We start from the raw sequence: 24,364 nt of genomic DNA on the forward strand, positions 1-24,364 counted from the left end.
CAGATGGCTTGACATGTGGAGCAGAAACAGCTTTTTTGAGAGGGGGGGTAAATATATGCCTTGATATATAATAATTTTTTATTCTAGAGAAAGTGTGATGCAACAGGACACTTTCTTGGTTATATTAATTGATTAAAAGTAACTAAGAATGTATTTGCAGTGCTCTGGAACTACGGATTCTGTTACAAAGCCAAGAGAGTGTTGGGCGCAACTGCTGGTGTTGTGCCCGTAGATATGCATCCACTACGTGCAGGATGTTACTGCTTGTCTTCCAGAGGTCACCTGTAATGGGAGTAAAGGGATCAGAGAGCAGTGCCATGGGAAGCTTGTGGACAGATCTCTGCTAATACAAACTTCTCAGGGCTGGAGTGTAGCTAGAGCAGCAGAGTGTGTTTTCACAGTGCCATATTTGAAATAGCCAGCACGCAGGATGGATAAGGACCAACTCAACTGGTTGGTGGGAGGCAGACAGCTTGCACTGAAGTGACACTTCTCTTGGAGACCTAAGCATTTAAGTTCAGACTTCAGGGAACTGCCTATGATAGCGTTGGGTAGCAAAATGATTCCTTTCTGAAACAGTTCATTCACTGGTATTAAAACAGAGTAGAGGAAGGAGTTGCTGGTGGTCTGTCTACAGAATTGCAGCAGCTAACCCAGTATGCAGAAGGATGTGACTTCCAGCAACACTAAGTGCCTGCAGTCAGTGAGCTTGGATGAGGAAGTCTGGCTTAGTCCCTGTTCCTGTCTGTGCGCATGTCTTACACAATCAGTGAATGAAATCCGAAAATAGCTCTTTGCATAGGGACTGGAATCTGAGACTTGTGCAGTAAATTTTGTGACCCCATGAATCATAAAGCTTCTTCAATAAGTGAGATGACCATACCTCCTTGTTGGCAAACTCATCTTTGAAATGGCAAATGAGTCCAAGAATTCTTACGTATTGGTGGAAATCTTTTTCCTCTGAGCTCTAGAAACCTGTTTTACATAGTTTGTATACCCTCTAAAGCAGCCAAAGTGAAGAGATTCCAGATGAACTGCACATAGGACTATTGCATTGATCCTTCCAGCTTTTTATGAATTGGACCAAAGTTTTAAATAAGATACCCACGAGTAATAGCATTGAGGCAATAATGGGTATGGGAAATGAGACTTCAACATCTACTAAGGAGCAATTGCCTTTCAGGCAGAGGGTCTTAAAGATGTAAATTCTGCTTGAGTCCCACTGCATCAATCTTTATTCCTTGAGTGGCACTATTTAAATTGCTGATGCCAAGGTGTGGAGAGGGACTCCTCATAGGGGTTAAAACACGTCTATATGAGCAGTTGGGAAACCGTGGAAACAATGCTTATCAAGAAAACATATCATTCTAATGATGATCCTTCCTTTGCATATTAAGACAAGGAATATGGCATGCTGGACAGCCTGGAAGGAAGCGTGCAGCATTGAATATTATGACCTATATTATAGCTTGCTTCTCTTTGGTGGTTTTTAAACCCTTTGCTATTAATAAAACTTCCTCCACCCTCACTTGAGGAAGCACCGTGCCCTTATGCATACACACCCCTGAATGTATGGTTAGATTTATCAGATATACTTAGTTTTCTTTAATTCAACAGAAAAGAGGATTTGAACTCAGGACTCTCCTTGATTTCTGTGGAATCATGGGTTATAGTTGCCAACTCTGCTGAAGGAAACCTTTTTACTGAAGTCAGAGAACCTCTGTCCTTTATTTTGCCTAGGGAATATTTATTGGTAGTGTGCATGGTGTCATGATTTGCTGGTTGAGGGCATAACAATTCCTAAGTGTGCAGTCTTTAGAATCTGCGATGCTAATAAGGACAATTTGAAACTGAGAAATTAAGTTACAGCTTTACTGGAAAAATGAGTTACAACCAGTACTGATAAAGATCAGAGACAGAGACCTCTTTGATGACACCTCCTGCATTACAACTCTCAACTCTAATGCAGTTGCTTCCTACAGTAAACTCCTGCTTCCCACAGGGTTACAGTCACTCTTGTAGCAGGTAGGCTGCTGTCCAGCGGGCATAGTCACTAAATCATCTGCGGGGGGAGGTTGTATTCATGCCATGTTTTCTTCTAAAACCGCAAGGAGCTTGATTAAATACATCTTTTGCCCTTTAATATAGCAAAAATAAGCCACAAAGCAAGATAAACTTGATTGAAAAAATAAAAAAAAAAAAAAATTGAGGTCAAAGTTTATTAAGACCTTGGCAGAATTGTGCAAGATGGGATCTTATACTGCGGAAGTGGATACGGAGCTGAAATAACTCACCTGCATTAGCAAATGTACCAACTCCTTATAAAAATTCTTTTGTGAGGGAAGAAAAGATAAAATTCATAAACATTTTTTGTAAATGCTTGAAAAAGAAAGCCACAAGAAAAATGCTTCCAAAACAGCTTGAACAGCAGTGCTTATTATATTAAAACTGTGCTTCTGTAAATCCTTTAATAGTATTACTCTCATTTCAGCTGTGCCAGGTGATTTTAGAAATCACTGAGTGCAGTGGAAGTCCTTACTTTTCACTGATTTACACTATTTTAGTACTTTTTTTATCAGTGGCATGAGTTAGTTTGTTTTTCCTCTATATTCTGATTACCAAAGACCAAAGCAAGAGGGAAAACAGATGCAGTTATCTGTTCCCATCCTTTTCCTTGTCTACTGAATTCTTGTCTGATATATGGTGAAAGAACACTTAGGAGTAAAAGCAAATTATTTGTCCAAATCAGCTGTATATTTTCCCTTCTGTCTTGATTAATGAAGCAAAGTTCGGCTCAACTCAGCCAAAGTCTGTTAACAGTTTTATTGAATATCCTGAAACTCATCAGTTTATAGACTTTTGGTAATATTTACATTTGTGTCATAGAATCATAGATTCAACAGGTTGGAAAAGACCTCTGAGATTGAATCCAACTGTACCTATCTGCCACTAAACCACATCCCTAAGCATCTACCTGTCTTTTAAACACCTCCAGGGATGGTGACTCACCCACCTCCCAGGCAGCCTGTGCTGGTGTCTGATGACCTTTTCAGTGAAAAATTTTTCCTGACATCCAATCTGAACCTCCCCTGGCCGAGCTTGAGGCCATTCCCTCTTGACCTGTCCCCCATCACTTGGGAGAAGAGGCCAGCTCCCTCCTCTCCACAACCTCCTTTCAGGTGGTTGTAGAGAGCAATGAGGTCTCCCCTCAGCTTCTTCTTCTCCAGGCTAAACAACCCCAGTTCCCTCAGCCACTTCTCACTTCAGTGTGTCTATTTTGTGGTGTATAAATAACTGTTGATATTTTTTTCTTCCCCTCCCTTGCTGAATTTTGTCTTGTCTAGGGGTTCTGGCCACCTTCGCTATAAAAAGTAAAATAAAGAGTTTGTATGCCAAATTAACCACAGTTTCATTGAACTTGAATTAATGCTAGTGGATCCTCAAAGATTTTAATGGTTGTAGGGTAACTACAAGAAAATATAGTTCTCTCTTGCAGTGTGATTTCACAAGTTCTTTTGTTGACTAAGCTATTACAAGTATGATGGACATCTGAATGTCACCTGTTTTGGCAAGCTGTATCTTTTGCATGAAATCATGCAACAGGAAGAGACTGCCAGGGGAATGTAGTCTTACACTTGTCCAGAGAGCCACAGCAGGATTAGAATCTGATTGTTTTGTTTTTTTTTTCCTTTTGTGAGCTCTTTCTCCTTTTAACTTAACTAATCAACTTTATGCAAATACAGTTTTCAGGTTTACTTTGGTCTTAAACCTGGTGCAAAATTCAATGCCAGGAACCTGCAATTCTTTTACTAAGAATTTTTGTATTTGGAATTACAATTACTGCAGTATTTGCTCACTTTGTTATCAAATATCAATGATGGCTTTAACTTATTAAGGAATTTAGATTTTTTTTTTACTGTCATTAGCATTTTCTTGAACAGATTTGTTTTGTCCTTGTATTCAATCAAACTGAAAGATGAAGGAAATTCAGTTACTATGTCGAGTGTTACGCTTAAAACAATTTCATCATGTGATCTCTGTCAAATTATTAAAACGTCATTATTTTTTTTCTTTCTCTCTTAACAGGGACAAATTTGGATCAATGGATTTAATCTTGGTCGCTACTGGCCCACCCGTGGTCCTCAGCTGACCCTTTTTGTTCCAAGGAATATACTTGTTTCATCGATGCCAAACAACGTAACAGTGTTGGAGCTGGAACATTCTCCTTGCAGCACCTGGGCGTGCGAGATTGAATTCGTAGATGAACCTAATATCAACGCAACCACACAGTCTGAAAATTATGCCCCCAAACTCTTTGCTAGAGGTGTATGGCAGGACCATCTATAGTGATTTGAGTATTTCCTTCTCTTCCCCCTGTTTTGCTTCCCTTTCCCTCAAACTATACTTCCCTTTTTTAAAGACTCAGTGTTAATCAGTAGATTGTTTAACTGAGGCAACTTTTAAAATTCTTCAAAGACCTTTTTTTTCTTTTAAATTGGCCAGAGTGTAACTTTAGAATTAGCCTTGGACTGTGAAATTGAACGCAACTGGAAGATAACGTTTGCATCAGTCTGCTAAAAATGTAATCCTTGTAGGCTGCACACATTACAGCAACCTTCTTACACTGTTGTTGGTTTTTTTTTACCATGTTTTGCAGCTGGAAAGGAGCTCTCAAAAGGGATGTGCAGTCCTGCTAGTTTGCTGGTTTTACTCGTATGGACTGGTAGATTAGATACTTACAGCTGATTTTATTGTCTGGTTGGTACCAATATCATTTTAGTCTGAACGGGCTCACTGCCAACGTTCAGCAAACCTCATTTTTTTCCACTTCTATGCAAGTGACCCTGCAAAAATTTCAGCTGGTTTCTTACGGAAGCAGTAAGAACAACTGTGTAAGAGAGCTGGTCTGAACAGCAGTAATATGGAGAGGGACCTTGTAGTCTGCATCGGTCCCCTCTTGGAAAGCCAATTTACTGCTTCCCTTCTGCTGTCTCTGAAGACTTTAAATAAATTGATAAGTACAAGGATATACATAAGCTTTAGGCTGTTTTGATTGGCCTGTAGCCTCTAATTAACCTGCCTGCGGAATGTAGTCTTTAAATGAGTCTGTTTTCCTTTAGTGGAACCTTTTTCTTTTATTTCTTTTTCTAATGGGCCTGGAGTACCTGTTTGTCGTAGGCCAGCACTTTGGAAGTAGGAAGCTTTAAGTTAAATAATTTTAACTCTCTTTTAGCCATTAATTTACATAATGTATTTTGTTCCAGTAAACTGGTGATTCTTTTAAGTGCCTAATATTCGCAAAGATGCACAATCTGTCAGTAAATCTGACTTCCTGCAGCAGAGAGAAGTTGCCATCCCTGGAGGCGTTTAAACGATGTGGTACTTAGGGACATGGTTTACTAGTGAACTGGCAGTGTTAGGTTTACAGTTGGACTTGATCTTAAAGATATTTTCCAACCTAAATGACCTGTGATTCTTTTTTATTATTGTGGTTTTGGTGTCAATCATGCAAACTCCTTGGTGACATTTAAACGAGAAAAGGTTAAGATGATGGCATCAAGCACTTTCATAATCTGTGGTTTCTTCCTTAGATTTTTGTCTAATGTTATTAAAATGGTTCTTTAAAAATTAAAGCCTCCCTCTGTGTGTTTGAAAAGGAAAAAGGGGAGGAGAAACAGTTATGAGCGGTTACAGTACTAAGGGAGAAATGAGGTTGTAAAATACCTGCGGACAAGGAGGAATTCTTGTTGATGTTTTGTTTGTTTTCTGTTATGAAGATCTGTGCAAAGTAAAGCAAAACAAAGTAGCTGTAAAGGGCTATTTGGACCCTGGAGATGCCACTCTTTTCCAAGTTGGCCAACGCAAAAAACTGACTATTTCTTCACAGCTGATGAGGACCGATACTGTTGCTGGAGGAGAGAGTGAAAAGGGGCACCACTCACTTGAGTATCTACATCTCTGCTGTGCGTTTAACATGTTTGATGGGCTTTCAAAACAGACATGTGTGGTTCTCCTAAGCGAGAGAGCTTCTACTCTGAAATTCTCACCTCATGTGCCAAGTCTAATGGCTGTGGGCTGTTTTCAATACCAGATGCACTTTGTTCTTGGAATAAAGGGGTCTGCTATGACCCTAGATAATTTTTTTTTCTTGTCATCATCCCTATGCAGACCCTGGAAAATGCTCTGCAAGCAGTTTATTATCAAATACTAATTACTTCAAAGCCAGACCTTGAAAGTAAGGAATGGAACAGAATTAGTTTCACACCGGTTGTGGGTTTTGTGGCTTGAAGTGTACAGAATGACAGTACTATTTAGCTATTATTCCTATAACAGTTCAGTGCTCTAACAGCCAGGTATATTTTTAGTTTTCTGGCAGTTAGTGCTGGGAGGGGAGTGGAACTCCTGGCTCTCATTCCAACTTCATTTTATTTTACATTGTGCTTGTGAAGATGAAGTCTAATCTATGAGACTTCCCTTTTTGCCATAACTCTGTGTAATATTACAAGAAGAAAGGGTTTGCATCAAGGATTACAAACCTGCATCTGGTTAGATGCAAGAATAACAAGAACAACATGGAAAAACAGTCTTAAAGTTTTTCAGGTAGGGTTCTAGTCAGCTTCGTTAACACACTTGCCTATTTCCTTCTTTCAGTGAAATGATCTCTCATCTGCAGAAAGGAACTGAAAGTTGGGGCCCTGATTCCTAATCCTGGTCTGCCTACACAAACACTGCTAGAGGTTGCCAGGCAGTGTGATGTATATTTGAGGATGCAGAAGGGAGCTCTCTGTGACAAAGGGGCCTTCACAGTACAGCTCTCCCATGAGGAACCTGTTGCCACTTGCTGCTGCTTTACTCGAAGAAGCGTCTGTAGGTGCTGCAGCAGGGTATTCTGCCCTGCCGGTGCCGCACACTGGGTCACTGTGCCTGCACCACTGCTGCTACTACATGACAGACTCATCCTAGGTTTCCTAGCCTCAGCATGCAGTCCTCCTGGAACTGAATATTTGATGTAAAAAGGGACAGCTTGGCATTTTCTCCTTTGCAGTCTTGAGCAGACCAATTACTTTAACCTATCCTCAAATATAGTTGTCAGCTGTGTCTAGGTATGGAAATGAAATCACAGTGAATCCTGACTGATTGTGAATGCGTGGGAGAAGGGGGACTGTGGAGAGTTGGCTGACTCACCTTGACCCAGTAGTCAAGGCACCAATGGGTCTAGTTTCAATTAATCTTCGAAGGGCTTGGTGTGAAAACGCTGTAAGACCCCTGGTGAGTATCTGTGGTGTAGCTGTGTGATCTGTTCCAGATGCAGAAGCTCAGTGGGATTGTCTGTCAGGTGGAGCCAGGTGCCTTCTGAAGGTACGGTAAGGAAGAATGCTAAAACTGCAGCTGCTGAAATCCTCCTTGCTGCCTGTGCTTGGGAATTTGCAAGTGCTTTGCTGACACAGCAGCTGAATACCAGGCACAGTCTTCTCTGATTTCCTCAGACCACTGCAAACCTGGTATTTAGTCAGAATCAGTCTGTAAGAAGTGGAGATTTTACACTGGTCCTATCTGGAAAGTAGGTGTGGTATTTCCAATTCTGTAGGGAGGTGCCTTTCGAAATCTGCCAACAAAGTGTAGCTGTAGGGGCTCAGCTTAGCACAGGTTATTTTTCCTAGCCCTGGAGTGGGGTTTGTAAGCTTAGATTGTAATCCTGCCTGCACATGAATGAAGGCTTTTAAAGGTGCTTACTTGGGATGAATGAGCAAGTAGGTGAAGTGATGAATAATGTGCACTGTATAATTGAATTCTCTTTCTTAACCTATATATGACATAGAGTGCTTCATCCCTTATGTTCATAAGGGAACCTCTTTGTAAGGGAACACTCCTTACGTGTTGATCAGAACTTCGTAGTTCCTGAAACACAGGGTTGAGAGTAGACCTTGTCCATACCCCTTTAGGACCTCTGTGCAGGCAGCTCTCCCTCTCTCTCTTCTCTCCCATGTTTTTGGGGGCTCCACGGTGTCTGTGATTTTCTTTTGCAGTTGTTTAATGAAATACTCTTTTTTTTTTTTTTTTTTTTTTTTTTTTGTGCAGCTTGAATATTTACAGGAGTCTGAATCTAGAAATAGTCCTCCTGACTGGACAGCAAGCACTGTCCACCTGATAAATAAGTCAGGTGTTCAGGAATGGCAATTACAGAAGAATCTTGTGTTTAACTGAAGGAGGTGATACAATATTGTCCAGGCTGAGAAGGTGACCTGTTAACACACCTCTAAGTCTGGACTGCAAGAGGCAAGTCAGACACTGTCTTTGGATGGACTTGGTCACTTTAATATAATTGGATGGCTGACTAGACTATTGCAGCCCCCCTGTATTCTCATTTCAGATATATTGAAATCACTGGGGGCAACAGCATCTCTGTATATGTAAAATGGATGTTCTAACGCTTTTCCTAGGATGGTCTTCCTGGAATTCCATCCATATTTGAGCAAATAGCTGACAGATGCTAACCTGAGACTCTGACAGCTGTTTGGTTCTTTATTGGCCACTGTTGCCTCTGTACCAGCAAGAAACTACTTGACAATGTTTTTGTTAATGTGGCTTTGCAGTGACTCATCTTCTTCCCTTTTTTTTTTTGGCAAATGCTCTAACATAACTCCCCAAAGGAACTGCTGATTGATGTGCAGTCCCCCACTGTTTTCTCTTTATTCTGTTCTTGTATGTACCTTTTCCACACTACAAGTATCGTTTTAACAGATAACTCGAGATGAAAAGTTTGTGAGAGATGATCTAGCCCTGTGCCTTTCTGCCCTAAGCCACATCATCTGTATCTGAGGTTGTTTAACCTGTTCTCCAGAATCTGTAGTGATGGGGACTCCCTAGGCGAGCTATTCTAGTGATTAGTCTTAGGAAACTTATCAACAGCTAACTGAAGTCTTCATTGCTGTATGCAAGTTAGTTATCACTTTTGTTGTCTGCAGCCAATGCAAAATATGCCTTTGTGCTCTGAGACTGTTTTGTGGTTCTCTGTTATCTTCTTGCTTCCTTGATGGAGGCAAGATCTACAGAAATTTTGAGAGGTGCAGAAACAACATAGAGAAGAGTCAAAAGAGATGTGAAAGGGTGACCAGGTCCTGAATAACCTGTTCCAGGTGCTGCAGCAGCTTTAACTGAGTTGCAAGAAAGCTGTCTTGCAAGCTAGAGCCTAAAAGTATGGTAGCCATTCGCGCGGTCTTGGCTGGAAGATGGCGTGACAAAAGGAGCTGGAAGCTGCATGAGAAATTGAGGGGCATCCTTCTAATACTATAGCTAAGAAACTACTCATCTCTGTTTCCTGTGAAGCCATGAAAAAGCCAAACTCAATAATCAATGCCAATTTGATTATTAAGTAGGTATTCTTATGCGACGCTGGGCACATGGTGTAATTCCACCTTATATGTTCAACTATTGAGGCTGGTTACATGACTTTTATACTGGTTGTACGTACATAGTCATATAGATTTGGGGAAACACATTGCATATTCATTATTCTTCCAAGCTTCTAAGTGAACTCAGGTCTCTTCTCTTTGTTTCTGTAGCAGAACTGTCTTTTTTCTTTCTTTTAGCCAGCCCTGCTTTGGTGGCCTTGAAACATCAGTCAGAGATTAAGTTTCTTTAAGTTACACAATACTCGATTTGTTGCTTGTTTCAACTAGTAAATCTTCACCAAGCTAAGCTCCTGTTAAAATCACATTCTTTCTAACTGCAAGCTGGCCAAGATTTATTGCTTAAGCTAATTCATTCCCTTAATATAATTACCTACTCCTTCCTTCACCTGTTTCACTCTACCTTAAGTCTTATGGTCCTTCCTTTCACACTAGGGAAGTCTTCTGTGTAGAGAAAGTCAAAAAAATGCCTTCAATATGTCTTTGCTTGTCTGAAGCAGGGTTAATGTCACCCCCCCCTCCTTCCTCCTATCAGTTATTAGTTAGTAGTTAGCTAGACAAAGATGCCTTTGCTTCCAGCTTGCTCATACCTTTCTCCTGTCTTACAAATCCCATTCAGAGGTTCCTTTTTCACAAGTCCCACAGGTCTTGGGCAGGTGCCCAGAGGGAGTTCTCTTTATGGAGCTCTGGTCTAAATTTAGCCAGAAGTGTCCCTTGGTTGTGGACTTGTGCAAAAGCACTTTCCAAACCACTTGCCTTGGGAGAAGGTGAAAGGGTGTGTGTTGTGTGTGGTGGCTGCAACATCTGGATGTATTCCTGCACTATGGGTGAAGGGGCTTTCTGAGCCATAAGCAGAAATATTGAGGAGAAGGAGGAAAAGAAACTTGCAGCTTACTCTTAACCTTCCTTACCTCTCTGTTGCTGAGCTTTAGACTTTAACCTGTCTCCTGTTTACTGAAAATGGTAGTTGCTATTTTTACAACAAGCACATATGGGATAAGAAAGAAATTGTGCAGAAGGAAAATTTGTACTCCTTTCTTGCTTCCTCCATGTTAAATTTAATTTCTGAATGTTGAAACACTCTGCTTTAGCAGCAAAGCTTCCTGGAAGAATTTAGGCTCTGAGAGATGGGTCTGGAGTCTGCACATACTCTTTCGAGCTTTCTGACTTTCTTTGTTTCCCCTCAGTTTTAGGATGTGGTTTGCACTGATCATGAGTAGGTAGATACAATGTACTGAAGAACCTGAGAACTCTTTTACTGAACCTGTGAGGGGTAAACACGATTTCCTGCAAAATTTTGTTGAAGCAGTGTCTTCTGCTACCATGCATTCCTAGGCTGCTCTTTTGGTCCTTTGATCCAGAGCAGCATCTACTTCAAAAGGTGAAGTTAAAACAGTGCGAGTCCTTTGACTACAGCCAAACATAGACACTTGCAGATGTGATCCACCTCCCTTGTGTTGAAAAAATTGCTGCTGGTTGGTGGCTGGTGAAGCAGCTCCTTTTTTTTACTTTTTCAAGTCTAACCTCTCAGGTCTGTTTGCTTTGAATCAAAGGCTTCAGAAGTGTTGAAGAAAACCTAGAGCTTCTACCGGTCCTTTCTAATTTTAACTGTCTGGCACCGAGGCAGTTGGTGTTTGGGACTCCTCTTAATGTCATTCACTGGAGGGGAAAGGGGCATACCACACACACACACCCCACCACCACAAAATTAAGCTTCTTCATCCATCCTAGGAAATAAAGAGAACTTGGACAGAAGGTGCCAGGAATTCAGATGCCAAAGCAGAAGGTAGCTATGCTGAAATTGCCCAAAGGGCTATTTTTTTTAAACAATACAAAGCACCCTGAGAACCCTAGCCTGTGCAAAGATGCTGAAATAAGATTACAGTAGTAGCATACCTGACTTGCATCAAGTTTGTTTCCTCTTCATGCTGTACCTACAGGAACAGCACTGAAACGGGATGTTTAAGCACTGTGGTTGATAAAAGCAAACAAGAATATTCAGTGTTACAAAACATAATCTGGATGAGAAGCCTGGTGAAGACAGAGAGGGAAGGTGTAATAATGTGTCAGGTAAATAGTGGGTTGTTTCTTTTGTTGTTTTGATTTTTTTTTCCTTTTCTTAAACCCAAGTTTTTTGGAATTGGAGAGGGGAAAGAAAATAGTTTCCCTTTTTAGTGCCTCTGGCCACCACCAAACGGCTACAGGCTTTGGCCTTGCACCTCACTGAACCAGCAAAGTTGAATGATGCTGAGCTTTGTACTTTTCAGGTGTTCGTAGCTACAAGAGCAAAATTTTACATGAAAGAAAGGAGGTGAACTGGGGTGAATATTCAACTCCCCTGGCTGGATGTGCAGGGTGGGGAAAATGTATCCAAACCCTAACAAAAATCTGCCTAACCACAAGGTTATGAATACCCTTAGCTGTCCTGGTACTTGCTCCCTAACTGCTTATCACTGTCTCATCTTCCATTTTATCCTTGCAATTCAAGGTAGAAACCATGTTTATTCTTAATCTTTTGCGTATTTTCAGTTGTTCACAAAATAATGAGACTAGATGATGACTGGTTTGGTTTCATTATGGTTTCTGGTTAGCAACTACCTTATTCAGAAATCCAGCCGTGCTGTTGTACTTGTCCTACAAGGTGAGTGAAAGAACATTCAGGGAATCCCACAATTTCTTCTGTCTCTGTGTAATTAGTTCACAAGGTTCTGCCCCACTTGCTACTTTTGTCATGGAGGCTGAGGGCTTCAAAAATACACAGAGCTCAGCTCATATTATTTGTTGTCCTCGTTTTCTTTTTCTCATTTAAAAAATTATATTTTTTTCATATAAGAATAATAGTACTGAGCTTGACTAAGGTCCATCTAGCCTTGTGTCTTCTTTTGAAGGGGAGTGTATCTCATCGTGTCTTTCTGATTTTCAGCACCTGAAAATTTTAGGTCAAGTCTTTTTTTTACTAAGTTACATTTGAATTTCAGTGCTTTTAAACTCTTCTGTAGAAGAGACTGGGCTTTGACTGCTGACTCAGCTACTTGCTGCTCACTCACCACAATTCAGTTTGAAAAAACCAAAACCCTGAACTTTGAAGCTCTCACTCTGCAATGCAAACTGGTGTACAATAATAAAGATTACTTAAAAGCATCATCTCCCTTAACAACTTTGGTGTGGACTCCATACTGTGTTTTGATTTGGGGGCTTACTCATTGTCAGGCTGTTTGCCTTTCGATGCAAAAATGTGATGCTAATTTGACTTGGAAAGAATGTTCCTGTTCTTATGAAATACTTAGTTTTCTGCTGCTACCTGTTTTAGCGTGTTCATGCAAATTGGTGAAACCCCCTGCTGATTACAAATGTCAAAACGTGAAGTAAATAAGGCAAGCAAGTCTGAAAAGGAGTAGGGGTTTTGTCTGCAAGCCTTCGTGATTCAGGACAATAACCTGTCAGCTGAGAAATGCTAAGAGGAAATTGCTCAAAACCAAAGGCTTTTTTTAGAGAATAATGCATCATGAAGTTGTTTCTGTCTTCTGTGGAGGAAGGTGAAACTTTTTGGGCTGTAAGAGAGTATGCATGGTTTTCGATGTTTTAAGACAAGGAAAGAAACATATCAATGAATACAGAGATTTTTTGCCTCTACAGTAATGAATACTTAGTTTCATTGTAGCATTTTTCATCTGCAAAAATGCCTTGTTTTACAAAGAAAGGTGGAGTCTTGATTTCTGTGTAGCAGATGCAAGAGTTGAATTGACTGAGCAAGGTCTGGCAAGGCCGAGAGCAACACCTTAAAAAAGGCTGAGATTTTTTTTTTGAGGGGTGAGGGGGTTGTTTAATCCACGGGGAGAAGTAAAGGATAACGGTCCTACAGGCTATTTTTGGCTTATCAGGTCTGATTGATAGGTGGTGATGGACATGCTTGCACTACTTTTGTTTATTTTTAAGTCTGGACTGTTCAGGGATCTGAACAGGCTGCACCGCTGGGCTGAGACCAATGGCATGAGGTTTAACAAGGCCAAATGCCGGGTCCTGCACGTGCGGCACAACAACCCTGTGCAGTGCTACAGACTAGGAGAAGCCTGACTAGAAAGCTGCCAGGAGGAGAGGGCCCTGGGGGTGTTGGTTGACAGCCGACTGAACATGAGCCAGCAGTGTGCCCAGGTGGCCAAGAAGGCCAGTGGCATCTTGGCTTGGATCAGAAATGGCGTGACCAGCAGGTGCAGGGAGGTTATTCTCCCTCTGTACTCGGCATTGGTGAGACCACTCCTTGAATCCTGTGTTCAGTTCTGGGCCCCTCACCACAAGAAGGATGTTCAGGCTCTGGAGCGAGTCCAGAGAAGAGCAGCAAAGCTGGTGAAGGGGCTGGAGAACAAGTCTTATGAGGAGCGGCTGAGAGAGCTGGGGTTGTTTATCCTGGAGAAGAGGAGGCTGAGGGGAGACCTCATTGCTCTCTACAACTACCTGAAAGGAGGTTGTAGAGAGGAGGGTGCTGGCCTCTTCTCCCAAGTGACAGGGGACAGGATGAAAGGGAATGGCCTCAAGCTCCGCCAGGGGAGTTTCAGGCTTCACTGGAGGTGTTTAGGCTGGACATTAGGAAAAAGCTTTTCATGGAAAGGGTCACTGGGCACTGGCAGAGGCTGCCCAGGGAGGGGGTTGAGTCACATTCCCTGGAGGTGTTTAAGGCACGGGTGGACAAGGCACTGAGGGGCATTGTTTAGTGACTGATAGGAATGGTTGGACTCGATGATCCTGGGGGTCTTTTCCAACCTGGTGATTCTGTGATTCTAATCCAATATGATAGGCATCTAGTGCAGATAGTGGAAGCCACCTATTAAACTGCAGGTAATAAAACATGGGTTTTTTTTCTAAGCACAAGCATCATCCCCATGAACATGACCAGAGCCTGTTGCGTTCTGATCCTGTGCATCGCAGTCAGTCTGTGTGGGGCTCTCTTCATTTGCTGTCACAAAGGAGAAGCACCCTTCCATTCAAAAGACACATCTGGCTGGTGGATCTGTATGAAGTCTCACGTACATGGTCCTCAGCCACTGCCCTTCTTGGAGTAGACACATCTAGCTTGTGCCGTTCACTGACCAGGAAGGCATGGCTTTTGCTGTGAAAGATCTCACTGATATCTCTTTTTTTGATGCCTTGGTCTTAGTTCAATTTTGCCAAAGCAGTAAAGTTGTAGAAACTTGTGTCTTCAGGTGTAGAAAACATGGCAGGTTTTGTTAGGAGGTGTCACAACAACAACCATTGATATTTGCTACCTATTTTCTCCATTGCTAGGAAATATCAGCTTTTCTACAGTTATTTCTGCACAAGTAGTTAACGTTTCTAGAGCTCTTTTTGCATTTTTCCAGGAAACTAGAAGCTCATAGGTACCTAGTATTTTATGTTGGCATGACAGTTCATGAACTGGGCACGTTCCCTCCTGAAAATCCAGGCCACATCCAGCCCTACCATATTATGACTGAGATTTTTATGTAAATTACCTTACAGAAAAGGTGAGCTTTTTTTTCTGTTTACCTTGCATCTGTACAAACCTATTCCTGGAATTTTTTAAAAGAAAACTGCAGCACCACGCTCTCCACCCCCTGAAAAAGACAAAAAACATGCATAGAAAAATTCTACAGAATTTTGGCTCTCTAGTGCTGACCTTGCTTTTTCAGTCCCTGACACAAATTGTTGAATAACTATTGCTTAAGAGTTGACCTTTCATAAATGCAAATTTGAGGCTTAGTGGTTTAAATTTTATTCATGTAATCCTTTTTTGATTGAGTCTAGAAAACAGTAGGTTTTTACACTGTAGACACACCAAAAGTTCATATGCTAGACAAATGCTCTTGATAAAATCAGGTTTATAAAAAAACACAACAAAAAAACCCCTTCTCTGTCAGTCATTCTTCTGTGGTAACATTCATCACTTTACTGAAATTTTGATAGGTTTTTTATAAATTTCTAGGGTTTTTTCCTAACTTCTGACACGTTCCCACAGATAGGTGGAATAAGCTACTGATTAAGCAATGCAGTAGATTTATTCTGCTGATGTTGTTGACAAAGAATACGTTAAATAAGACAGATCCATGAGTTCTTTCTACAATTTTTGGTTACATGAGGACTTTTGAAATTATTTCTCCTCATCAGAAAAAAATTTTATTAAGAATTCAGAGCAGAAATAATGAAATGTGTTATTTTGATGATGTTGAAAAATAGGCTGTGCTTACTATAAAGTAGTTTTAATCTGAAGCTGAGACAAAATGCAGACAGTGGTGTTGAGTTAAAAGCTGTTCATCGCTAGCCAATGCAGCTGCCAGCAAAAATCTGTTTGCTCCGGAGTTCAGATTTTCATGGAACTGCATCTTCACATGGAAAATGTTCTGCCAGTGCAGTCACCAGACAATTTCCATGACTGCTGCATGCAGAGAATGTGAGCTTAATTTGGCAAGGAAATGAGTGGATTTGCTCACAACTCCGTGTGGCTGTGGGAGGGGAGGTTGTGGCACATACATTCATACAAAAAGCCAGGAGCAGATGGGAGTCAGCCTCCCCAAGGGGGATTTCAGGGGTTCCCTAATGTTTCTGAGGAAAGGAAGCAACTGCTGACCTGTACATTCTGTAAGTATACGTTGGTGAAGCAGAACTAAGGAGAAAACAGGCTAAATCCAAACTTCCTTTTTCTTTCCTTTTGTAAACTCTTCAGACCTTTCTCCATAGTGTTGTAGGTTTTTCTGTGATGCCTTGTGCTATGGGTTTCACTCTTGTAGAAAGTGTAAACAATATTTTTGATAGCCAGGGCAGACCTGTGCTCTGCAGCCCCTCAGCACTGCAGACAGCATTGTTGTCCCTTGCAACCAACCGGCCTTATTTTCTTTCCATTCCTGGTGCTTGTAAAAAAAAAGCAACAAGGGTATAAGCGACAGGAAAAGCCACCCTTCTATGTCTTCTCTACGTGCTTTTTACACCTTTTCCACATATTTTGATAGCAGAAAGGCAAGTCACTCAGTCAGTGGTCAGGGCCTTAGTTGTGGTCAAATGTCAGTTTACCAGGTATGAACAAGTACTGAGTACTGAGATCTGTTGTGGTCTTTCTTCGCTTTGATTAAGATACTTTTGTGTTACTACTAGCTTGTACAGCTTTCTATTCATGTGTAATGTGACAGGTTAAAAATCGGGGAGGAACTCTGTCTTCGATCTACCTGCCTGTACTACAGTAGTTCTGTAGAGATATTTTAAGGAGGGCAATGGGGCAATGTTCTTGTCCAAAAGAACCAGATATGCTTTTCATGCAGGGATTGTTCCAATCACTCACCCAGGTACAGAAGTCTCTTCCTGAACTTGACTGCTTGGAGCTTCTCGGGAAATGCTGATCAAATGCTGCTGGCCTCTTTTGAGCAGAAGACTGCATCTGGTAATGTCACAATCTTCGTTCAGTCTTTTTCTTAGCAGCACCGAGAGTACCTTTTATGAGCGTTACATATCTGTGGGAACATCAGATTTTTGCAGATCAGGTTCTTGATTACTTGCTTTAGTCATTATAAGCAAAAGCAAGGAAACAAAATTCTTGAAATTTTAAAAAATTCTTAGTGTCTTCATTTTTATTTTGCACCACCTGAAATCACAAAAAGCTTGCAGTGTTCAGTTACTGAGCTACGTACACTGAATGCATGCTGTTACTCTGAAACAAGAAACTAAAATGTCAGGCCTTCCAAGATGGCTTGAAATAAAAAAAAAAACAAAAACAACAAACAACACAAGACCTAAAGGACTGTGATGTGTTGATAAATTTGGGCTGCGTTTGCACAGAGGATGATTTTTATCTTTTTTTCCTCTTTCAGTCACAGGAATCCTTGCTTTCCAGTGTTTTAAGACAGACAACACCCTCTGTGCCAGCAAAGAACATCTCTTATTGGAGTATGACATTAGCTGATTGTCTTGATCCACTTGCCTCCCAATACACTTCACATTAACCTGTGGTCCTCCTTGCAGAACCTGGATCCAGATGGGGATTTTCCTGGCTGGGCAATCTCAGATTTGGCTACCAGAGGGGCACAGTGTGGGCAGCTCTTACCGAGCTTAAATGCAAATCCTCCCCAAGGAGAGCTACAAGATCCCTGAGATTGTGTCAGAAATGTCCATTGTGCTTATAATGTCTGTGTTCTTGCTCTGTGCTTCAGCTCCCCTGGCTATAAGAGAGCAGCTTTTTAGAAATAAGATCAAGTGGCCAGTGATGCAGAGGAGGAGACACTGATTACTCTTTTTGGTAGGCACCATGCTACTATTTCTGAGAGTTCAGAGGAGGATCAGAAACAAATTAGAACAAAAACCCGAGTGTGGCCTGTTAGTCATTTTCTTCTGAGTGAGCATGTGAGGGATATGTGGAGGGATATGCTCTGCCAAGGGAAAGAGAACAGCAGCATTGGTCAGTCATAGAATCATAGAATGATTTGGGTTGGAGGGGACCATGAGGGTCCTCTAGTCCAACCCCCCTGCAGTGAGCAGGGACATCAACTGATCAGGTTGCTCAGAGCCCCATCGAACCTGGCCTTGAATGTTTCCAGGGATGGGGAATCCACCACCTCTCTGGGCAATCTGTTCAGTGTTTCACCACCCCAGCATAAAAAAAAAAATTCCTAATGTCTAGTCAAAACTTCTCTTTTAGTTTAAAACCATTACCCCTTGTCCTAGTGCTACAGGCCCTGCTAAAGAGCTTTTCCCCATCTTTCCTATAAGTCCCCTTTAATTACTGAAATTCCACAATAAGGTCTCCTCAGAGCCTGCTCTTCTTCAAGATGAACAACCCCAACTCAGCCTCTCTTCACAGGGGAGATGTTCCAGGTCTTTGATCATTTTTGTGGACTTCCTGGACCTGCTCCAACAGGTCCATGTCTTTCCTATGCTGAGGGCTCCAGAGCTGCATGTATACCATGCACGGTCTCACTAGAGCAAAGCTGAGGGGGCAGAATCGCCTCCCTTGGCCTGCTGGCCACACTTCTTTCAATGCAGCCCAGGATATGGCCGGCCTTCTGGGCTGTGAGTGCACATTGCTGGCTCATGTCCAACTTCTCCTCCACCAGGACCCCCAGATCCTTCTCTGCAGGGCTGCTCTCAATCTCTTCATCCCCCAGCCTGTATCAATACTGAGGGTTGCCCCAACCCAGGTGTAGGACCTTGCACATCATCTTGTTAAACCTCATGAAGGTCCTTCTTGATGGCATCCTGTCCTTCAGGGGTGTTAACCTCACCCCTCATCTTGATGTGACTGTCTATGTTATTGATGAAGATATTAAACAATACCATGCCAGTGCTCCATCAAGGAGTTTGCACAGCTCTTGGATTTTGCTTGTCTGGAACAGACAAAGGGCTTTTCCACTTTTCAGCCTCATTTCTGTGAGGGGTGTCTTTGACTCAATGACTGTCCCATGAGATGGGATTTTGTTGATTTTTCTGATGGATTTTGCTGCTGAATGACTGTGAAAAAGAAAGTCATCCTGAAAGCATCTGACTTGGTGTCTCCTCATTGGTAGTGCCTGCTCCGTTAAGACTGGTCTCTCTGTGACTGCCTGTGACACCTGTATACATCATTGCTGTGTTACAGTAAGATGACTACAGATATGACCAGCTCTACGTGGCCTTTGAATGGTCTTATAAGTTATGCAAATGCTAGAAATCTCATCACAGTTGCATTGACTATTCATTTCCAGTCTTCCACCTGAAAGCTTCTTTGTGCCTGGAGTCCTGCTGAGCTCTCTGTAGACATTGCCTTAAGCACCATTTTAATGATAATTTGATTGACATTACTGAATGGCCCTGCAAATCAAGTCAGATGAAGATATTTGCAGAAGAGGTGGGAGTTGATGAGGTTGTTCTCTGGCTGTGTTGAGAGTGATGTTGGATAAAACTGGAAACCATTAAGGGTTCCTGGAGGAAAATGTGTAAGCGTAGATCCCTACTGGCAATTTTAGACTGGAAGCATCCTGTTTACAGAGCAGCGCCATACTGACTATTGAATAGTAATCTTCTTCAGACCAGGTGTACAAGCAAGTGCTGGGATGGTGGCAAGCAGTAATGGCTCCTTGTTGGCTCTCAGACTGAGAGGAGTAGATTGGGAGGAGGCTGTCAACCATGAAACTACTTCTACGTAATCAAAAGGGAAGAAGCAGCCTTCTAGAGTAAAAGATAATTGTGTTATTCAGCTTTACGTTTTGGGAGTGGTGGCATAAGCGCTGTATGAAAACCAACCAACCACCTCGTTTTCACTTTTTTGTCATTATTTATTTTTAATATAATTAAGCAGATTTTTCCCCTTGTCTGCCTTTCTATGGTAGCTTAGCACAACTGAAGAGAGGACACAAATTGGCCTTCTGAGGAACCCTGACGTAAAAATGCAGGTTTATGAATGAGTAAGCTTTGCTTCACTCAAACGTCTCTCCATTCTCTTTCGTGGTTCAGTAAGTCGGTACATACCGTCACTCATTGCTTGGAAACTCTTGTTCAGCTAAAATGACACCTTTGGTCAACTGACATTTTGAAAATCCCTGCTTTATTTGTGTCTGTATTAATACTATTGTTCTTTCTCATCAGAAGATTTCAAAGCCCTCTCTGAAAAGAGGAGCAGCATTATCCACTGTAGCTTTGTACATGTGGGAGGAAGGTTTGTTCCTGGTGACAGAAAGTATGAAAGCACACAAGTCTGGCGAGCTCAAATACCAGGACCTGGATTCTTGAGCCCATCACTTAAAGGTGATATCCCCCTTGCCCTCAGTTCAGCAACCCTGCTCAGTGCACAACTTTCAGCTTAGTTGATCCAGCACTCGTGTTGAGTAGCTGTATTACTGGGAGGAGTAGAAGAGGTTATTTGGACAGAGAGGTTATTAAGTTCAGTGTTCACCTGGGGGGAGCTTTGGTTACTCCAGGCACCCTCTGTACTAAAAGGACATTTGCACAGGCTGTGGGGCACAAAGCCAAGCAGTGATGTGAAGCATCTTTGAGTTTTATGTGGAAAAGGGGCTTTACGCTAGCTCCTTGTATGGCAACGCTGTTTGGCTGTGGCCTGTTAATTCCACATGAGCAGATTCAGCATCCTCCTCCACCACTGGGTGCATGTCCAGAGATGGACCAGCCTGCAGGCTGCTGGCTGGCTTGGGGCCCTGGACTGCTCTTAGCCCTGGACCTCTCTTATCTCACAGTCATCGAGAGCCTACAGCTTGCTGCTTCCTTGCTGTCCATCATTTTTGCCAGGCCAGAACAGGCAGCGCTTTCTCTGGTCTGGAAAGCAAGGTTTCCCAAAAGGACCTGTGTATTCTTACTGACTAGGACCAAGAAAAAAATAAGTACACTGCATTGTCTAGCTTCTGGGTTAGCCTGTACACAGCAACTCACTGCTCCTGCACCATCAGCATCGCATGTGAGGTCAATGTGCTGTGCCGGCTTGGGAGTGACACCTTGTTGGGTTCAGTGCCAGTTGTGAGACTCTGAAACACCTGACACTTGCAATTTGTTGTCTTCTTCAAAGTAGGTAAGGGATTGCTTAACTCACTTCTTCCAGCAGTTTATTTCCAACTGATTTACTCAGTGGCTTGTAAAGTTTTGAGTAATAAGGCTTTTTATAGTCTTTGTCTTGGGAAGGAAGATACTTTCTTACCACAAGTAATGTCTCCCACTGCTCTTCTCATCTGTATTAATGCAGATCCTGGTTTGCCCACCTCAGCAAACTGCTAATGGTAATGCATTCCAAAAATTCATTATGATGGATATGTATGTGCATGAGTATTTAAGTGCGCTGCTATTTATTTTTGGTCTTGTTTTACAAGAGAAGTCACATGGAGGTGAGTTTCCACTTACATTTCTTATTTAGGGTGATGAGAACAATGGCACTACCATGTTTTTACATTTCTTCTTCAGCCCACTCTTGATGCATTTTATTGTCTTGACTGCTTTTTGCAGCCATGCCTGAATGCTGTGCAGGCACTTGGTTATTGACAGCCTAAGAAAAATAAAAGTCTTCCTGCTGAATGCTTTTTGTCTGGCAAAAAGGCACAGCAGAATTATCTTCCAATATGTATTTTTCAACTCACATTTCTGCTACCACATTACTGATTTTTGCCACTTTTAAAATTATTTTTGTGTGAAAATTTAAACATTGCTGTGAGAGTTTCCTTCTGTTCCAGATCTCTGATTAGCATCGTGCTTATCTGTGAGTGCCTACTGGGGCATCATACTCTTTGCATTTTGCTGTTATCAAGTGCTAGGATTATTTGTGCGGTTTTTAAATTATGACAGACTTATTCTAAACAATCTCTGGTTTTACTTTCTTTGGTTTTACCAGATAGGCCTCTAATGAATGAAAGTTTAGTCTTGGGGTTAAGTACTTTTTGAACAAAGAGCAAAGATGTGCTTTTAACCAAGATGCTTTGAATTTATTCATATATGCTGGAAAATAAGTTTTTTAAAACCATTTTAATAAAAAATATTTTAAACCTTTTCTATTTTAGTAAAAATACAGAATTGTCATCCTGAATCGCATAGATAAAGTAATTATAAATGCCCTTATATACCCCCTACACACAGGCATACATGGCAACTCGGATATCTAAAACAAAACACGTCTACAATGCAAAGTAATGCATTTGCTTTGCACCTTTGTGCAGATAAAGAATATATTTTGTATGCTTTTTCTTAATGACAGAGGTTGTATCCTCTCCCTGAGATGAAACATTTGACAGTAACAGGTACTATGAATAGCTTGCTAAGAGTAAGAGCAAATGAGTCCTACAGAGATCAACTGTAAAATAAAAAAATACAGTAATAACCATCCTTCTTGAATAAATGAATGTATTTTCCAAACGCAGGTGCATTGGTCTCTCCTCTGCCCCTCCATGCATGCCAACTTCCATCTTGACACTGGTGAAAAAGCAGCAGCCACGGCACAGAACTCTGTGGAAAGCCAAAGCGGCTGTTACATCTGAGCAGCACTTTGTAATCGCAGCAGGTTAAAATTTGCATGTCTGTCTCCCGTGTTTTACATCTGGGACACCTTCTGTCATAATATTCAGAAAATCTAGAGGCAGAAATCAAAGCTTGAAGTAAGTAGCTGGCACTGGCTTATCGTTAAATACACGTGCCTTTGCTTAGCTTTTCAAAGCTTCTGATTTTGTCAGTTTGCTTGCTGGTGAGAGTTCAGTGGTTGGTCTGAAATGCATTACAAAGCATCTTGATCCCCCGTAGACTGTGTGTGGAATGAGTTGGTAGATTCACTGTGGTAAGTGATGTGAGCTCCGCACCACTTGCAAATGCTTCCAGGCAACCACCATTTCTTAAAGAGCATCTTCAGGTACTTCTTAAATTTCTCCCCCATGAAGAAGTAGATGACCGGATTGAGGCAACAGTGAAAAAGGCCGAGGATTTCTGTTACCTGGAAAGCATAATCCAGATTCCTGCTCACCTGACAGTCTCTAATGACTCCCATAATTTCCAGCAGTTGTAAGAAAATAACAACATTGTAAGGAGTCCAAAAGAAGAAAAACACAATCATGACAACGAAGATCATCCTCACGGCCTTATTCTTTTTCTCATTTCTACAATGAGCTAATGTTTTAATGATCATGGAGTAGCAAAATGTCATTACTATAAAAGGAATTAAGAGCCCTAAAATGTTGATTTCCAAAGTCGAAAAGATTTTCCATGTTGTGAAATTGCCTGGATAACTCAGCTTGCAGGTAGTATAATTTTGTTCGTTGAAAGAGTCTCTAAACACAAGTTCTGGAACTGAGGCTGAAAAAGCTACTAGCCATACAACAAGACTAGTAGTGAAGCCGTGGAAGGCAGTCCTTGCTTTCAAGGAAAACACTGCGCGAACAATTGCCAGGTATCTGTCTATGCTCATAAGCATAATAAAAAATATCCCACTGTAAAACCCAACCAGGTAAATCCATGAAATGATTTTACACCAAGGAGTTCCAAAAACCCATTCGTCTATTGTGAAATAAGACCAGAACGGCAAGGATAATACAAAGAGCAAATCTGAGATGGCAAGGTTTAGTAGGTACACATCAGTCATGCTCTTCAGCCTCTTGTATTTGAAGAGGACCACAATGACCAGGGTGTTTCCCATGAGACCAACCAGGAATACAAGGGTATAAAGAACAGGTAGGAAGGAAGCTGCAAATCTCTTGACGTTTTCCTTACTGCATAGTTTTGGAGCATCATTATAATTTTCATAATAGTCATACATGGTTGAGATTTCAACTTCAAAGGACTCTGTACTTGAAGAACTCATGTTTTTGGGGTTTTTTTGCCAGTTCCTGAGAAGGAAAGATATAAAACCATTAGTGACTTTCAGTGTCTGAAGACTGTGTGGTTCCTCCACAAGCCTGAATCACTAACAATGACTAACTTGCAGTTCCAGTGCATTTCTCATTACAGGTTCTTAAGCGCTACTTAAGCATTATGGGCTGCATAGGCACACTTGCAAAATGCGCTGTCCTTAACATTGCATGTGCATGGTCCTTACAACACTGTGCAACTTGGATGTCAAACACATAGAAGACTTCAAATAGCAGAAAGAAAATAGATATGAAAGATACCAACCACAGATATCAAATCAGAGAGGGATAAATCCTGTGTGGCATTAAGCAAACCCACTATCCACAGCAGTTCAAGATTTTACTCACCTTTCCAGTCGGCAAACATCACCCTAGGAAGACTAATAAAAATGCATCTGACACTTCCTTCTAATGAAATTACGCTTACTGAAAACTGACATTAGTTTTCAGTAAGTGCTGTCTTCAGTGGCAAAATGAATAACAAGAATTTGTCATTTTTGTATGTACGTTTTTTTCTAATAGGCAGAGACAAAGTTTTAAGTGATGTTGCTTCGAAGTAAGTGACTTGGACACAGTGCAAATATATTGCTGATGTATTTTTCTGTGTATTATTCACATCACCACAAGCGTCACTTTTGT

The 24,364-nt window shown here is 41.5% G+C and overlaps 2 protein-coding genes across 2 annotated transcripts in view; one reads left to right on the plus strand and one right to left on the minus strand.

Moving 5' to 3' along the window:
* GLB1 (galactosidase beta 1) overlaps positions 1-6,100 on the plus strand; it is a 46,214-nt gene extending 40,114 nt beyond the window's left edge. The window contains exon 16 of the mRNA XM_069859950.1: positions 4,087-6,100. Within this exon, the coding sequence (XP_069716051.1) occupies positions 4,087-4,347 (261 nt within the window). The 3' untranslated portion in view covers positions 4,348-6,100. The remainder of the gene's footprint in view (positions 1-4,086) is intronic.
* A 15,864-nt stretch (positions 6,101-21,964) lies between these two features.
* CCR4 (C-C motif chemokine receptor 4) lies at positions 21,965-23,887 on the minus strand. The gene has a single exon (XM_069859048.1). It carries the CDS (start codon positions 23,677-23,679, stop codon positions 22,603-22,605), a length of 1,077 nt encoding a protein of 358 aa, XP_069715149.1. The 5' UTR covers positions 23,680-23,887; the 3' UTR covers positions 21,965-22,602.
* Positions 23,888-24,364: the final 477 nt, after the last annotated feature.

The sequence above is a fragment of the Phaenicophaeus curvirostris genome, chromosome 6 (genome assembly GCF_032191515.1).
Source record: "Phaenicophaeus curvirostris isolate KB17595 chromosome 6, BPBGC_Pcur_1.0, whole genome shotgun sequence".
Taxonomy (NCBI): Eukaryota; Metazoa; Chordata; class Aves; order Cuculiformes; family Cuculidae; genus Phaenicophaeus; species Phaenicophaeus curvirostris.

Coding starts and splice junctions, on each gene's coding strand:
- CCR4 (XM_069859048.1), bottom strand. CDS start 23,679: ATGAGTTCTTCAAGTACAGAGTCCTTTGAAGTTGAAATCTCAACCATG.